Source organism: Paroedura picta, chromosome 10 (assembly GCF_049243985.1).
Source record: "Paroedura picta isolate Pp20150507F chromosome 10, Ppicta_v3.0, whole genome shotgun sequence".
NCBI classification, from domain to species: Eukaryota; Metazoa; Chordata; class Lepidosauria; order Squamata; family Gekkonidae; genus Paroedura; species Paroedura picta.
This window is the reverse complement of record NC_135378.1, coordinates 18,176,852-18,194,562: the sequence shown is the minus strand read 5'-3', so window position 1 is coordinate 18,194,562 and position 17,711 is coordinate 18,176,852. Positions and strand designations below refer to the sequence as shown.

At 44.5% G+C, this 17,711-nt stretch overlaps 1 protein-coding gene across 11 annotated transcripts in view; it reads right to left on the bottom strand.

Annotated features, from left to right (window-relative positions):
* The window catches only part of KCNIP4 (potassium voltage-gated channel interacting protein 4), a 410,617-nt gene that overhangs the window by 44,462 nt on the left and 348,444 nt on the right, over nt 1–17,711 (bottom strand). For 2 of the 11 annotated variants that reach the window (XM_077301554.1, XM_077301553.1), the window contains exon 2: nt 9,293–9,398. The exons of the other annotated variants lie outside the window; for them this stretch is intronic. In XM_077301554.1, the coding sequence (XP_077157669.1) occupies nt 9,293–9,398 (106 nt within the window). The remainder of the gene's footprint in view (nt 1–9,292; nt 9,399–17,711) is intronic. 11 annotated transcript variants of the gene reach the window in all.

The window sequence follows — 17,711 nt, the reverse complement described above, 5'->3', positions numbered from 1 at the left end:
GATCACCACACTGGGTCAAGGATTTCGAAAATGGCCACAGGCTTTAAAAGACTGGGGATTCCCATTCTAACTTAATCTCTGTTTGCTTGCTCTTGTTCACAACTGTGTTCCAAATCACTTGCTGTTTTCCAATAGGAACCTTCAACCACTATTCAGGGATGGCCAAACGTTGACTCTCCAGATGTCCATGGACTACAATTCCCATGAGCCCCTGCCAGCATGGACATCTGGAGAGCCACAGTTTGTCTACCCCTGCACTATATGAAACAGTCTAGTCCAGGGACAACAGTACACCATGATTCTCCCACCTGTGTAGGCTCTATTTCTGTTTAGGTTCTGTCTCTGTGCTGGATTTTGACCCATATTGTTGAGACTGTCCTGTCAGTCAACTGACAAAATGCAAGCTCAGTAAACACGTTAATATTCAGCTCAAAGTTCAAACGATTACTATTCAGAGCACACTATATATTAAACATTCCCAATTAAAGAAAAATTAAAGGCTTTTTAGAACCTGGCCAATTCAAATATTTCTAATTTGCATCTGAAAATTAAATCTCCCCTTTTCTTATTAACAAAGGAGACAGCGAGCACGTCTGCTCAATATTCAAGAGACCTGCAAAGTCTAATTTTCGAGTCATGATAAATGGCCTGTGAAAATTGGCTAGAACTTGCTCAGCAAGTACAACATCATGGGTGAGACATTGTTTTTTTAAAAAAAACACAACAAGTTTACGCTCTACTAATTTTTTATCTTCAAATTGGTTCAGGAAAGAAGTAATTCAATGAACAGACTTCCAGGTTTTCATCAAATAAAAAGGAGTACTTGGCTGCTGGAGGATCTTGAGCTGTGTTATAGTTAATTCCATTCAAGTTCTAAATGCTAATTCACTTTTGAGGACCATCTCCAACGTCTGAAGAACCAGAGCGGCTTATAACATATATTTTAGGCCACAATATTTATGGGATTATTAGAGACATCCCTGTCTTCCGGGGCAGTCATCTAAGCTCTGTGCTCCTCATAAAAATGGGAAACGGAGAGGGGAGATATTGCCCCCCTGAACTATCATTGTCTACTGCAGGCTCCATACTAAGGAAGCCTGCATCTTCTCCCAAGAGAAGCTAGTGGTCCCCAGGACCAGCTGAAGGATTTTGGGTGATGCAGGGTAGCCCAGACTAATCTGTTCTCATCATATCTCAGAAGCTAAGCAGAGTCAGCCCTGTAAGAATTTGGATGGGAGGCCACCAAGGAATCCCAGGGTTGCTATGCAGAGTCAGGCAAGGGAAAACCACTTGTTATCTATGTGGACGTAGAACCATCTGTTGATACTATGCTAATGAAGGATTGTAATGCACCCAATCGCTAACCTCTTCTGTATTCAGTCATGACCAATTAAAAGCCTCTTGAATAGACCAATCTTAAATCTCTGTTAAAAGCCAGTCAGGTTACTTAGCAGGAAGCCTAAGTGTGTATATGTTCATGGGGTGCTTGCATTTACTATTTGGTGTTTTGGTGGTGGTTGGAGTTTAATAAAGACCTGAGTTACTGAAGCAGCTGCATCTGTGCCTACTGAACTCACAGATCTAATGCCATGACTGTTCTGAATGCCTCTTGCATTGAAACCCTTCTGGTGTCATCATAGGTCAGCTGCAACTTGGCAGTAGGACAAAATGAAAGGGTACAGCACCCAAGCCATATCACCCTCACCCACTGCACTAAGGGGAGGTGGGAAGGTGGCATCTATCATCGTCACCTTAGATTACTGTCTAGGGATGCCTAGTGGATGGCTACCCCCAGTTGCTCCACAGTCCTTTGGAGAGCAGAGAATGCTTCTGGATTCTCTTTTATCCTCCATCTAGAGAGCCAGTTTGGTGTAGTGGTTAGGAGTGCGGATTTCTGATCTGGCATGCCAGGTTCGATTCTGCACTCCCCCACCTGCAGCCAGCTGGGTGACCTTGGGCTCACCATGGCACTGATAAAATTGTTCTGACCGAGCAGTGATATCAGTGCTCTCTCAGCCTCACCCACCTCACAGGGTGTCTGTTGTGGGGAGAGGAAAGGGAAGACGATTGTAAACTGCTTTGAGCCTCCTTCGGGTAGAGAAAAGTGGCATATAAGAACCATCTTCTTCTTCGTCTTCTTCTTTGCAGTGGATGAGGGCAGTAATTCTAAAACTTACAATACGGTCAATTGTCTGAAAAAGGGGCTGCCTCCTACCTCTCTTCCTAGAGCAGGCTCATGTAAAAGAATACATACAGGGACTCCTGAAAAGGTGGACATGTGGCTGCAGATGTGGATTCCTCGTAAGGAGAATCATTCCTCCAAGAACAAAACTGTCTCGCTGTTATATGGATGCAAAGTTCAGCAATCTCAGGCCACTCAGAAAGCAGTCCCCTAAAGCCCAGGGCTGTTTCCATGTAGGAGAACATCTGATGTTAGACCTAGATGAGTTTCTGTGTTAGTGGGGTTGCTGGTCCCCAGCTAGGTCCTGGGGTTCCTCCAGTTTGGAGCTTCTCCCCTTGTTCTCAGGCTCTCAGAAACCAGGGGAGAAGCACTGCAGGATCCCCACACTAACCCAAATCTTGTAACAGCAGTCAGAATACTGGCATCATGCGGAAGTGATGTTGGCATGTTGGAGATATAGGGGGGACACTCTTGCTTTTGGGGAAACTTTATGGTAATGAAGGTAATTTACCATAGAGTTTTGCCCCCAAATCAGAGGACCCTCTGTCCAGTGAGCACAGCATGCCAATGGTACTTCTGGGTGATATCAGCACGCTAAATGCTCTTCCTGGTCTTGATGAGTGGGAGATCTTAATGACTGCTGCGAATGTGGCTGTTTTGGAGGGGATTTCCACATTTCTGAAATCCCGAAGTGGAGGGGGGGAGCCATGGTAGAACAGGGGTGCCCCTGACCCCAGCAGGGGCCTGGTAACCTTAGAAGAGACACTGACATGTCGATGATGTCAGGTGGGGTGACACTCTAGTTTTTGGTCAAAACTCTATGGTAAGATGCTAATTCTACCATAGAGTTTTCTGCCCAAAAGCCAGAACGTCATTGCTGATGTCACTTCCAGGTGATGTCAGCATGTCAACATTAATTTTTGGCACTCCTCCCCACTCCTGGAATACACCCCCCATGCCAGTAGCTACAACCTGGCAACCTTATATGTTAGCCTGTCGATAGATGGACAGAGGGAACATAGCTGAAAAAATAAACACTTGCTCTTTTTTGAACTGTTAAACCAGTCTTTCTCAACCAGGGGTTTCTTGAAGGTCCTGGAAGGGTTTCCTGAATGGGTGGGAGTTCACTAATTTTTCATATATTTTTAAAAATTTGTTATTGTGTGATATGACCATACATGGTCATGTTGGTCTGTCCTCCCTCCCAAAATGGCCGATGATGGTCCGGGAGGGGATGGGAAAGGGAAGAGCCTCATGTGGGCATGTAAAAAAGTTGGGCAAGGCTGTTCTAAGCAAAGACTGAATTCTACAAACTGAGTAAACAAAAGATGACACAGAATAGTATGCACATTAGGACAATTAAGCCCATTTACTTTAACTGTATCAGAAGGAAAATTATCTTGTCAAGAGATTTCGAACAAGATGAATGGAAATTAGGTTAGTATTGAAGGGTGTTGTGATTTTCAGAGGTTGCCAGGTACTAGTATCAACCCAGACAATACGGGGAGGGGGGATCTGAACCCTTCCAGCATTTAACTGTGTGTGTGCGGGGGGGTTGCAATGAGGGTTGGAGGGCAATGAATCTGTCCTAGTGGCATGGCCAGATAGGGAGAGAGCTGGGCCAGAAGAAGTGCCTTGATGCCAATGGAGAGGCTGGGTCCCCTCCGACTGGGTCCCCTCCCCTCCGACTGCCTTTGCCATCAGAAAACAGCTGCAGGCCAGGGGAAGGGGAGAAACACATGCTCAGCACTACCCAAAGGGCACAAAGCAGCAGCTGGGGTGGCTGCTGCTGTCCTTGGGTTCACCTTTCCTCAATGCCTGTGAAGCACAGTGTCTGGTTGCTAAAACTGTCCGGCAACCTTGTTTTTAGGAAGAGGCCAAAAGGGACTGTTTTGATAGGTGCTGAAGAGGGAATGGAATATGAATATGGAAGCCAATGAGACATCACCCTGCGAACAAAAGTGCGTTAAGTCAAGGCTATGGTCTTCCCAGTTGCAATGTATGGCTGTGAAAGTTGGACCATAAGGAAGGCCGAGTGTCAAAGAATTGAGGCTTTTGAACTCTGGTGCTGGAGAAGACTCTTGCGAGTCCCATGGACTGCAGGGCGAACAAACCGGTCAGTCCTAGAGGAGATCAGCCCTGCCTGCTCCTTAGAAGGCCAGATCCTGAAGATGAAACTCAAATACTTTGGCTACTTCATGAGAAGGAAGGACTCCCTGGAGAAGAGCCTAATTCTGGGAGCGATTGAGGGCAAAAGAAGAAGGGGATGAAAGAGAATGAGGTGGCTGGATGGAGTCACTGAAGCAGTCGGTGCAAACTTAAATGGACTCCAGGAAATGGTAGAGGACAAGAAGGCCTGGAGGATCATTGTCCATGGGGTTGTGATGGGTCTTCACACCTAACAACAACAACAGCCGATGTGGAGAAGCAGATCCAAGCACCCACAGAACTGTAAAGCTCACAAGATCACCCTGGTCTGCTTACTCTTTCTCAGCTAAGGTTGACAGGTCCTTCTTGGCCACCAATGGGAGACAGGTAATAGCATTGCCAGACCCAGGTTAGGGAACTCCTGGAGATTTGGGGATGGGGCCTGGGGAGGACAGGGACCTCAATGGGGTGCAAGGCCTACCCTCCAAAGCATCCATTTGCTCCAGGGGAACTGATTTCTGTAGACTGCAGATGACCTGCAATTCTAGAGGATCCCCAGGTCTCACTTGGAGGCTGGCTGGAAAACTTCAACCTTCTGAAGTCTCCATCCAGGGACCCCTGGCAGCTGTCAGAAACCCCAGGAAGAGGACATGTATATGGCCCTCAGTTTCTTGCATGAAAGTTTGGTTACTGGGTGAAGCAATTTTATAAAAGGAACCAGGGATCCGAACCTCTGCAACAATTTTTTTAAATCTCCATTCCACATGCCTTCTCCTTTGCGACAGTTGGGAAATGTGATTGGGATCATCTACTTCACACAAAAAAAACAAAAAAAAAACACTGCAGCGAACAGAACGCCAGTACCTTGAACTGAGCTTGCCCTCCCCTTGTAATCTCATATAACTTCCTCCTACGTAACTATTAAAACTCCCAAAGAGCTATTGAGTATTCGCTAATGCAGTAGCTCATTGTTTGTCATAAACGTTACTTGCCAATCCCCTCCATTTATTGTTCAAGGCTTAATTCAAATTCTTTTTTAGTGTTATTGTGCAGCTATTTCTTTACCTGCTAGTGGATTCAAGTGTTTTGATTCTCAGGTTGCTGGTACCAAAGCATTCTTATAAGCAGAGTACACTGTCATACACTGTATTGGGCAGGTTCCTGAATTTAGAGTCCAGTGTCTAACAAAAGTTCATGCCTTGAATAAAACTTTCTTGGTCTTAAAGGTGCTACTGGACTTCAGGCACACGCCTAGTTCACACCCTTCGGTCCTCACTGTTCACTCGTGTGAATCCAGCACACCCTCTACAGCAGTGCTCTTTGACCATTCCAGGAGGAGCCAATGAGTGGCAATCATGAATCAGGAAGTCATGCAATGTCAGAGTCACATGACAGGAAAAGGCAAATCAGTGTTTTGCTGGGGGAGTGCGGAATTGTCTCTGAAATTGCCTGTGATAAAAAGGACTCCTCTCCACCAATTTGTAGCAACAGATCCTTCCCCTAAACAACAAAAAATCAGCATTTTTTAAAGGGGATCATGACAGCACCTGGAGCTTGGAAGTCTGTGAAGAAGAAGAAGAAGAAGAAGAAGAAGAAGAAGAAGAAGAAGAAGAAGAAGAAGAAGAAGAAGAAGAAGAAGAAGAAGAAGAAGAAGAAGAAGAAGAGTCGGTTCTTATATGCCGCTTTTCCCTACCCGAAGGAGGCTCAAAGCGGCTTACAGTTGCCTTCCCATTCCTCTCCCCACAACAGACACCCTGTGAGGTGGGTGAGGCTGAGAGTGGAAGTGGTGTCATGCTATTACTGAAGCCAATTTTCTTTTAAACGTTATCATGCTGGTTGTTGGAATGCCAGGGGAAAAGACTTGCTGGGAGCAGGAGATCACTCCATACAGTAGAGCTATGGAACCCTAAACCCACCTGAGATTGAAGACCCTTGCCCTAGGACAAACCAAGGGCAGATTACTGGGCAAATATAGTGTGGGTGGATGGGTCTGATGCTCTTTGGACCTTTGTCCACAATTATGAACTTTTTTTTAAGTGCATTCTGCTGTCTTCATGTGATGGACATGAGGCAGCTTAAAATAATGTCATTAAAACTGTCCAACAAAGGCGATGAACACAGAAAACATCTAACAAAGGACCTAGCATGTAAAACAAATACAAGTCAGAGAAAACAATAAAAGGAACAAGCAGATAAAAACTTTTCTGAAAGTTTCTGAAACAAATGTAGATGCCAAGATCAGAAACAGGAAGATCACCTGAAATCAATACCAGGTCAAAAGAAGGAAATAAAAAATTAAAAAAATAAAAACCCTGAATAGGGGCATTTTTAAGAGTGTGTGCCAAAACAAGAGCCTGATATCTGAAAGCAGACATGATATCAGCCAGACCAAGAGGAATTCCTCAAAGCCCTAACAGAAAAGATGTGAAAAAGAGCAGGACGCAGACTGTAACTTCTGATAATATGCATTTTAGTGACCGTTTTAGACTGTTGTGAGGACATATTTGAGACCAGTTCTGTAAACTTGAAATGCAGCCCACATAAAGTCTATTTTTTAAATTATTATTTACTTCAGGAACTTGTTGTCTCAAGCTGGCTCACAAACATAAATGTGAAAAGGTGATGAAAAGTGCTGTCAAGTCATAGCCAACTGGTGACCCTGGCTAATTCCGCACTCGTTGGATAATGCACTGTCAACACACTTTTAAAGTAGGTTTTCTCATCAAGTTCTCCTGACACCATCCAACATATCTTACTGGATTGTCCCTTGTTCAATGAACAGAGAAGGCATATTATACCTCTCATACCAAAACGGAGAAACCATTCAAGAGATTTGATTTGCCAATTTTTACTGAGTGATAAGGATGCTGATGTCACTTTTATTATGGCTGAATTTCTGTCCTCAGTTTTTAAATTTAAACTGTCTGACGTATCTTGACTAACTTTGTTTATCCTGCTTATCTGCTTTAAGCCAATAAAGGTATTGTATTGTAAGTAGGTTTTCCTGTTTTGCAGAGAAAAAACCCAGCTGCAAAAGCACATTGAAAGTGTATGGAATGGACCTCTGTAGGGTTTTCATGGCAAGAGCCCAGCAGAGGTTGTTAGCCTCTGCATAGCAATCCTGGACTTCCTTGGAGGGCTCCCATCCAAATATTAACCAAGGCTGACTCTGCTTAGCTTCCATGATATGATAAGATCATCTGTCCAAAGGCAAAGCAGTAAAATACCAACAAGTAAACAATAGGACCGTAAAACAATAAAACTAGTAAAAACAATACAATAAAAACAGTAAAAACAAAACATTGAAGAAGAAGAAGAAGAAGAAGAAGAAGAAGAAGAAGAAGAAGAAGAGTTGGTTCTTATATGCCGCTTTTCCCTACCTGAAGGAGGCTCAAAGCGGCTTACAGTCGCCTTCCCATTCCTCTCCCCACAACAGACACCCTGTGGGGTGAGTGGGGCTGAGAGAGCCCTGATATCACTGCCCGGTCAGAACAGTTTTATCAGTGCCGTGGCGAGCTCAAGGTCACCCAGATGGTTGCATGTGGGGGAGTGCAGAATTGAACCTGGCATGCCAGATTAGAAGTCCGCACTCCTAACCACTATACCGAACTGGCTCTCAGTGCTGCAGCCTAGATGTATTCTAGGGTTGTCATATTCCCTCGATCACTGGTGGGGGGGAATGAGGGTAGGGTTGCCAGCTTCAGTTTGGGGAATTTCTGGAGATCTGTGGGTGGAGCCTGGGGAGAATGGGGACCTCAGTGGGGTACACTCCACCTTCCAAAGCATCCATTTTCTCCAGCAGAACTGATTATAGTTTGGAGATGCGTTGTAATTCTGATGGATCCCCAGGTTCCCCTCTGGAGGCTGGCATCCCTATCCCCATTAGGGACACCAATCTCCAAGTGGGATGAGGGGGATTCCCTAGTTTTACAGTTCACCTCCAGCTGACAGATTCCATTCCCCTGGAGAAAATGACTGCTTTGGGATGGAGTGGATGGACTCCATAGCGTTATATTCCATTGAGGTCCCTCCCCACTCCAAATTTTGTCCACTCTCAGCTCCACCTCCAAGGTCCCCAGGAGTTTCCCAACCTAGAGCTGGCAACCCTACAGACAATGTATAAATGTGTCCATCTCTCAAGGACCACAGTGGATGTACCAGATAAAACAGGTTACCATTTGCAATTCCAGATCAGCAGAATCCCAAAACTCATCTTGACAGGGGAATAAAATCCTACTGAGGACAGATTGACAATTAACCTATCCGGCCTTATTATACAGAAACAGAATTTCCATTATGTCTGGCTGGAGCTTCAGTTTTGTCACTTATGTGAACCCCATAGAGATAATGTCAACCACAATGCTAAAGAAGGATTGTCATTTCTCCAACCAGAGACAATTTTTTCATGAAATTATGGGCCAGTTAATGGATTCCATTAAGGACCAATCAGCGCCCTTGGTGGGCTTGTACAAATGTATATAAGTCATTGTATTCTGCTGTTCAGTGTTTCTGGTTGGAGCTGGAGATAATAAAAAGCTGATTGTTTTCAAAGAGCTGTGTCTGTGTCTGCTGAATTCACAGACTTAATACAATTACTGGCCCACACCTACCCTGTTGCCCCTTCCAGAGAACAAACCTTCTCATCTGAGGAACTTCCTCCCCAAAGTTCTCCAGAACTTGTTTTGAAAGGCATTCTTGTTCAACATAAGATCTTGAGAGGACACAATGGAGGCCCCCTTACCCATAAGGCTCCACTGTTCTTTCAGAACATACCTGCTGATCATAATGGGCCACAATAATTTTGATGTGTGGGCCTCTCAAATACTTGCAACTGTATGCACAAGACTTCCAACATATGGTTATCCTGGAGAACATTGGCCGGAATTGTTTTGACAATGCAATTTGGGATGCATGCATCTCTGAACAGCAAAATCATAGCAAACTGGAGAGGGGGGAAAAAACTTGCTTTGAGAATCAGGAGGTGTCGTTTTGGCAGTGGAACAAAGAAAAAGCTTCATAAGCCTCTCTTTAATGCTGTGTTTGGTACTGTTCTGGGCGTAGAGGAAACCTAGAAGATACATGGATTACGTCTGTTAAAACTCTGAAGAATAAACTTGCATGTGGCTCATCAAATATCTGCATACTACTATGTAGCACAGCAAGCAGCCAGGCAGAGGTTCTCAGCCAAGAAAATATATATATATACCCCCACAAGGGCATATATACACACAAGGACAACAAAATCACATTTCATTCCATAGATGGCAGGTTTTTCGTCCAAATGTGCTAGTTATATAAGCTGATGGCCATAGCATAGCAAGCAAGGAAATGCAAACCCCAGCCTTAATTTCTCTCTGTAAATGAGAGCCAGATGTCTGGGTGGAATTTCCCCCCAAAATTAAATGACAAAATATTGACTGACACCTCTGAAATGGTGCTAATTGCCTGGTGATTCAAATATAAAATGAAATCTGCTTTGTTGTCCCTTATGCCGTTTTAAGTGCCACTGTGGAGTTCACATCAAACAATTTGCACATGGCATTCATTCAGGAAATGACGATCAAGCAGCTGGTACTTCTGGGTTTTTTTCCTTGATATGCAGCTACCTCTAAGTTTTGCTCTTGTCATTGCAAGTTAAATCATGAAGATCCGTGTTGGATTTTCACATACAGATGAGAAGCAAGCATCATTAGGCGGTTTAGCTCAAGGATCTCTAGCCTTCTTGAGCCTGAGGACACACTTGATGGGCACAGCAACAAAATGGTTGCCATAAGATGGCTGCCACGTGAGGTCACCAAATGGCTTCCACAGCTTCAGTCACACAGTGAAAGTCCTTTTGCTTGCTGTAGTAGTTAAGAACAGCATTCTGTAATCTGGAGGACAGGGTTTGATTTCCCATTCTTCCACATGCAGCCAGCTGGGTGACCTTGGGTGACCTTGGGCCAGTCAGAGTTCACTCAAAGCTCTCTCAGCCTCACCTACCTTACAGGGTGTCTGTGGTGGACAGAGGAAGGTGGAGGTGATTGTAAACTGCTCTGAGGCTTCTTTGCATAGTAAAAAGCAGGGTACGAAATCCAGCTCTTCTCCTTCTTTTAAAGCAACAGATCCACAAAGCTAATCAAATGTCAAATACTCAATCAGAAATTTGCTGGGCAAAAGCTTTACCTGGCCCCACCCACTTCACCCAAACATTTGCTGTTTGGCAGAAAGGAAGATGAACACCAATGAATCCATCAGAAAAGGAGCCAGGAAGGGCTTATGGCAGACTTTCTCAACCAGGGTTTCGTAAAACCCTGGAGTTTCTTGATGGTCCTAGAAAGATTTCGCGAATGAGTGTAAGTGAATGGACTTTTAATATATTTTTAAAAATTTTGTTTAATATTTATCAGGTAACATGACATATATGGTCATGATGACCTACCCCCCTCCAAATGGCCAACGATGGGTCTATAGGAGTTGGGGAGGGGAGGGGCTCTAGGTGGGTATATACCCAGCTGTGCTTCCCAACCATATTCTGCATGATCACAACACTTCTGAGGTTTCTTGGAGCCTAAAAAATGTTTGAGGGTTTCTCAGTGGTAAAAAGTTGAGAAAATCTGGTTTATGGAGAAAACAGACTACAGCAGTTTCTTTGGATTTTTAACCACTGTGAAATAAGTATCAGAAATAAGCCATTGACTTGCATCAGTGATTTGCCAAATTTGTTCCAGGGAACCCCAGAACAGTATAAAACCGGGTTATAACCTCTTGCTATGTACTTTATGCATCACTTATTTTAATATTAAAATATAGCTGGCCCAAAGTCACCCAGCTGGCATCACATAGAGGAGCAGTGGGGAGGAGAATCAAACCCCATTCTCCAGATTAGAGTTCCACCCCTCTTTAACCACTACACCATGCTTGCTGGATATATCTTACCCGGGACATCAGAACATCTTGAGCCAGCCCTACCCATTCATCATCCAGAAGGGAAAGACTGTCTGCCTCACAAATCAACGGCGAGGGGGGAAAATATTGCTGCTTTCATTTCCTGTTCTTATAGCTTTAAGAAGCACCTGATGCAAACACATTCAGTGAAGATTTTCGTAGAATCACGGAATCACACAGTTGCACAATGCAGGAACTCACAACTACCTGCCCATCATTTATAACCATGCCAGGGAAAAAAATCATCTTCAACCAGCACCTGCTACTAAAGGCTCAGGAACTAAGCCAGGGAAGAGTGCCAATTCTACAGAAGGAAATTAAATATTGTTGCTACTCATGCATGCCCTAACCATCAATTTTCATATTCCCGGAGTCAAGCTTTTGTTACGAAACCATGAGTTAGGGATAATAGTTTTGAAAGGAGTTCAGCAAGAGGGCATTAGCTGTAGACAGTAAGAATGGCAAATGAGGACTTGGAAGACCTGGGTTCAATTTCCCCTTAGCCATGAAACTCATTGGGTCACCTTGGGCTAGTCGCACCATCTCTCTATTGAGTATTGTTGTGAGTATAAGATGGAGGAGCAGAGTACCATTTTTATTTCCCTGAGCTTTTCTGAAGCAGAGCTCCCTGAGGCCATTGGGGTAAAACTCTAGGGTTGCCAGGTGCATGCCTGGAACCTTCAAGTAATTCAGGAGGGGCAAGGTATAGGCTAAAGGATGCTGGCAGGACTTCATGGAAATGACATCACCGATGCTCTAGGATTTTGCCCAACTTCCATGGTAAAAACCACAGAGATAGGGAAGATTCATAAGGTGCCAAGGACATCCTTTCCCCTTGTTTCCTCCATGCTCCACTACTCAGTTAAGCAAATGGCAAATCTAGTAAACACACCACTTTCCTTTTGTCCCACAACCATCTCTGGTCAAAGAGGTTTTCCGGACTTTCGAGTACAAATAACACAAAAAAGACGAGAGACCTCCATAGGAAACCACAAAAGGGAACACATACCAGAGGCCACAAAGAAAAAAAAGAAGTGAAAAAAGCAATTATCCTTAACTCTATAAAACCAAATTGTTAACAGATAGTCCAAAATAATACGGTGCATACAGTGTCTGATACAGCAAAGTATGACAATTAAGGTATTTGCACCCTGAGGTATCCTGGCCTAGGATAGTCAGAGTTGGTTTACCAGCTCTGGGTAGGGATGCCACACCATATCAGGGGCCAGGGGAACCCCTGCTTTGGTGTTGCTTCTCCACTTTGGGTGTTTCAGAAAACAGGGGAGATCCCCCCCAAAAACAGCCACTTTCATGGTGATCCTCACCCTTACCCCACCCCAGATCTCCCCCTCCGCATTACCCCTACACTCACCAGGACCAGAAAGAACATCCCAAGTATGATGACATCATCTGAAAGTGATGTCAGCATGTCAGGGTCATCAGGGGCTGATGCTCTGGGTTTGGGTTTGATTTTTTTTACATAGAGCTGCCAGAGAGTGCCTCCCTTCCTTCGCTGATAACTTGGCAGTGCCTGGCAACCCTTGCTCTGAACAGAAAAACAGCTGGAGATTTGGGGGACAGAGCCTGGGGAAACCAGCATTTGGAGAGAGGAGGGATCTCAGCAGGGTACAAGGCTGCAGAGTCCACCCTGCAAAGCAGCCATTTTCTCCACGGAAACTGATCTCTGTTACCTGGAGACCAGTTGAAATTGCAAAAGCTCTCCAGCCACCAGGTTGGCAACCCTGAATTAGAGGCTCAAGGGAATCTGTCTTTCGATACAGTCTCTATTGAGGCATGACCTGTCCTGACACATGCAAGAGAAAGCAGCTTGGCTATTGCCAAGGCCAGGGGTAGTCAAACTGCAGCATTTGCTGGCAGGGGGCTCCTGGGAATTGTAGTCCATGGACATCTGGAGGGCCGCAGTTTGACTACCCCTGGCCAAGGCTATCTTGGGTAGATTTTAGTGGTCCTGAGAACATGCAATTGCTAGTGAAAGCCACCCCACAGCATATGTTTCCCTTCCCTTTTCGTTGGTAGCACCCCATGAAACCGAACTTATTATGATTTATTTATTTATTTGTTTTTATTTTTTTATTAGATTTATAGGCTCCTGAACCAGCCATCTTGTGGTGGTTAGCAACAAGAAGGGGATACATTAAAATTGCAACAGTGTAAACTGCTCAAAACAATCCCACACCTCATATTGTCAGGATGACAGACTTGAAATAAAAAACTTCACTCGTGGAAAAGTAAAAGGTTTATTTGAGGCAGCTCTCCCAGGAGTCCAAAGCCGAATCTGAGCATTACATGTTACACATCAGTTCTTATCCCCTCAAGTTTCCCACGCCTTTCCCAGGCCCATTGAGATTCACAACACAGCCAGACACAACATCCCCTACAACAGGTGCCCAGCTGGGAGCTCAGCCAGACATGATAGCATACATTGGAGATGACCTTGGTGTGCAGTGCCTAATACTACCAGTGATACAAAACACAGCAAGAGAAAGTTCAAAAGCATAAGCAGACATTTCAAAATGGTTACACAGTGGACAGTCATACATCACAGATTCATGACAGAAACCTTGGGGTTCTGACACATATAGTTACCTTCTTCAACCACAGTTCTCAGGGTTGGTGCTTAGACATCATCAACAATAAAGACAACAAAATGGAGGGCAGGGTGGGACTTGCCATGCAATTTTATTTAGGGGAATTGCTTGCAATCTTCCCTTTTTGAATTGCTCACAGCGGCTTATCATTAAAACGCCCTCGGGTCAATAAGCAATATAAGAAAACGTTTCAGACCACAACAAAACACAAAATCTGTCCATCAAAATGTTTGAATGAAGTTACAGAAGAAACAAAAGAGAAAGGGAAGAAGCAGGGTTATCCTGTCAGAGGAAATGACCTCTGCTAGCAGAACAGACGTTCAGGATCCAACCTCTGGTACTTCCCTTATATCAATATTACAAAATCATGATTAATGATCAGGTTAGTGAGGGTAAAGTAACATATAATGGAGACATTATGTGCTCCCAGAAGAACTTTACGATCTTCTAATGCTCACATGTTGGTAGTCCCCAGTCCGAAGGGGATGTGTCTGACCTCGACCAGGGCCAGAGCCTTCTCAGCCATAGGGCTAGCCATGTCAGTAAAGACCCAGGTCCTGATGGAACTACCCAAGCTCCGTAAGGCCTGCAAAATGGCGCTCTTCCACCAGGCCTTCCATTGAGGCTGGAACAAACTAGCACCCAATAAAATATATGGGCCTCCTTCCATTTCATCACCAGGTTATTTCCTCCACCCACTCCGAGTTAGAACCCAATGAAAACATCATTCTGTCCATGATACAGACCAGGAGGCAGATCGACAAACTGATGAGCAGAATTAACAGAGCATCATGGGTTTTTAATAATGTATTTAACTGCACTTTTATAAACAATGTACATATGACACAGAGAGCCCCTTGTGGCGCAGGGTGGTAAGGCAGCAGACATGCAGTCTGAAGCTCTGCCCATGAAACTGGGAGTTCGATCCCAGCAGCTGGCTCAAGGTTGACTCAACCTTCCATCCTTCCGAGGTCGGTAAAATGAGTACCCAGCTTGTTGGGGGGTAAATAATAATGACTGGGGAAGGCACTGGCAAACCACCCTGTATTGAGTCTGCCATGAAAACGGTAGAGGGCATCAACCCAAGAGTCAGACATGACCCGGTGCTTGCACAGGGGATACCTTTACCTTTACCTTTTACATATGACACATGTCGTATACCACCCCTCCCTGCCCCCAGCCTGCCTGCAGAGAGAGCTGGTATATTCAAACCAATCAATAAACAAATAATAAATTATTTTAATTTTTGTGCAAATGGGGACATTACCAGCTAGTTTCCAAATGAACTTTACTTGTTCAGCCCAAGGCGACAGCAAAACAAAAGGAATCCGTGTCCACACTATGGGAGCCCAAACCAACCTCAAGCCACTTCCATCTTTCATAAAGATCCCCTCCTTCCAGCCTTATGCTTATACGTGGATGTGATGAAGCAGGCAATCCAAGACATGAATGATCTTCCAGTTATGCAATTACAGCTATTCTCTTTCCTGCAGATATTCCCTGATTCTTTAGTTCTGCTGGAACCATTCCGGTCAGATCCACGAAATGCCATCTCAAGCGGTTACAACGCTTAGCACTGAGCAGCAAAAACCATCTAGAGGTACCACTGAATACAGATCACTGATGTCTTCAAGATAACACTGCCAGATCCACAGCATGAGCCCCAAATTGCCTAGCTGCTTACATCAATGTCAGGATTATTTCAGAGCTGCCAGTATTCCTGTAACAAGGTCCAACTAGGGAGAACATTGAGCTGGAGAACAAGCAAAGAGCTCCGTATGTTTCCCATTCATCTTTCTTTTCACATTGTTGGAGGACCGCAGTTCTAACAGCCTCTCCTTCGGCTACATGCAAGAAATCGGTTTTCAATGGATTTTTCATAACAGGCGCTAATCCTGTTATAAATGAATGAAAATGGGAGGGGGAAGAAGGAAAGACTCAATCCCCTTTCCACATCACATTGCAGTTGTGATGAGGGAGCACAAAGTGGCATTGTTTCCCCCCCAGGATAAAGCCACAGTTTAGTGGTAGCGTTATGTATGTGGTTTTGTTAATGATTCTACTGAAGACCGCGCTTGAGGTCTGAGGTAGGATCGGAGAGAGCTGCTAGATCTCCATTGTGGGATCCAGTCTGTTTAAACTGAAATTGACCGATAGTGTGCACGGGCTGAAAGATCCATTGTTCATGTATGCATACAAGTTGGGGTTCTTGTGGGGTTTCTCAGTTCAGTTTTGCCTCCTGAACCACCATGCTGAGATCCTAATAAAGAGCTGATAGAACTCCCAGTGGTGGTAGGTGATGGTAAAAAATCTCTGCCTGAGGATGCTTGGGGATAGACCATGCCGGCCTCGACAGACAAATGGTCTTCCTTGGTATCAGGCAGTTTCATGTGTTCAAATGTAATAATGTTTCCCTAGTGAAAAGGGCCGCTTTGGAGGGTGGACTCCGTAGCCTCATACTCCACTGAGGTCGCACCCCGCCCCAAATCCCACCCACTCCTGGATCTACCCCTAAAGTCTGCCAGAGCTAGGAACCCTACTTTCATTTCTTTAAAAATTGAATTAAAATCATAGTTGAAAAATGGGGGGAGGTTTATTTTTTTATTATTATTATTATTATTATTAGATTTATTTCCCACCTCTCCCGACAGGCTCGAGGCGGGTCACAACAACTATGGGAACCAAAACCAACCTCAAGCCACTTCCAACTAATCCCATTAAAATTCCCATTAAAACATCAATCTACTAACATGATGGCTAAAATCCCATCCCTCCCCCAATTATTAAAGAGGTGAAGAGGAAAGGATAGGAGATGTACAAGGGGGATGTAGCACAGGGGAGCTTTCGATGGCCCCTCTTGACTAGTACTTCTCTGCCCTGCTTAGCAAGCCAGTCCCCAGACTCAAGTGGCCTTTGGGTACCGCCTCTGTGGGGGACAGATGTCAAGGGGACTTTCCAATGTGTTTGCAGCTAAGGAGTTCACAGGATGCCTCTGCTGTCTCCAAGTTTCAAGGTGGGATGGGAAAAGGACTGAGCGTACGAGCAAAATAACACTCTAGGCCCTTTTAAAGTGTCAGGACTCTAATTCTGGGAACACAAAGAAAAAGGAGTCATTGATTTTACAGCCTCCACTGAACAGCCCCGTAAGAGGCTAAAATGGAACGTCAAGGACCTTCAAAGTTAACAGCGGCACAAACATGAGAGAAGGACATGATTTAAAAGGAAGACGAAAACACTTCCAGCACTCAGAGGAAGAAGCACAGCTGTATTGTGTCTGTCTATTTAAACTATTTCTGTGCCGTCTCTCGGTAACTAGTGAGAACCACCACAAAACTTCAACAGCACAAAACCCAATAAATACGCATTGATGGCACCAAATCCCATACACAGAGCAACTTTAAAAAATCCCAAGAAATAAAAAGATGCTGATGTGAATACCAATAGTATTCCCCTCCTGGCAAAAAACAAGATCTAGATCCATAAACATGGAAAGATATATTTAAAAAATACATTGGAGAATTAAATAAAATGTTGGCCTGCTGTCCTAACCAGTTCCCTTTCATGACAAGGTGAGAACTGTTCTATCCCTCCCTCACATTTTTACAGAGTCGGGGGGGGGGGGGCTGTTTTGTTCTTTGTAAATTCTCTGGCTGGGAAAACAGAGAGGTGCGGGCAGCCCTGCTTGTTCAGGGCTTCATAATTCAAACTTTTGGTCCCATGTGTTCAGAACTTGGGGGTTCTTTAGAGGAAAGAAAGCATCCACTCTGCCGCCATTTTGGTTTCACTGGGTTGAAAAACAACTGCTCTAGCCTCCTGGAAATTTCATCATCATCATAATTCAAAAG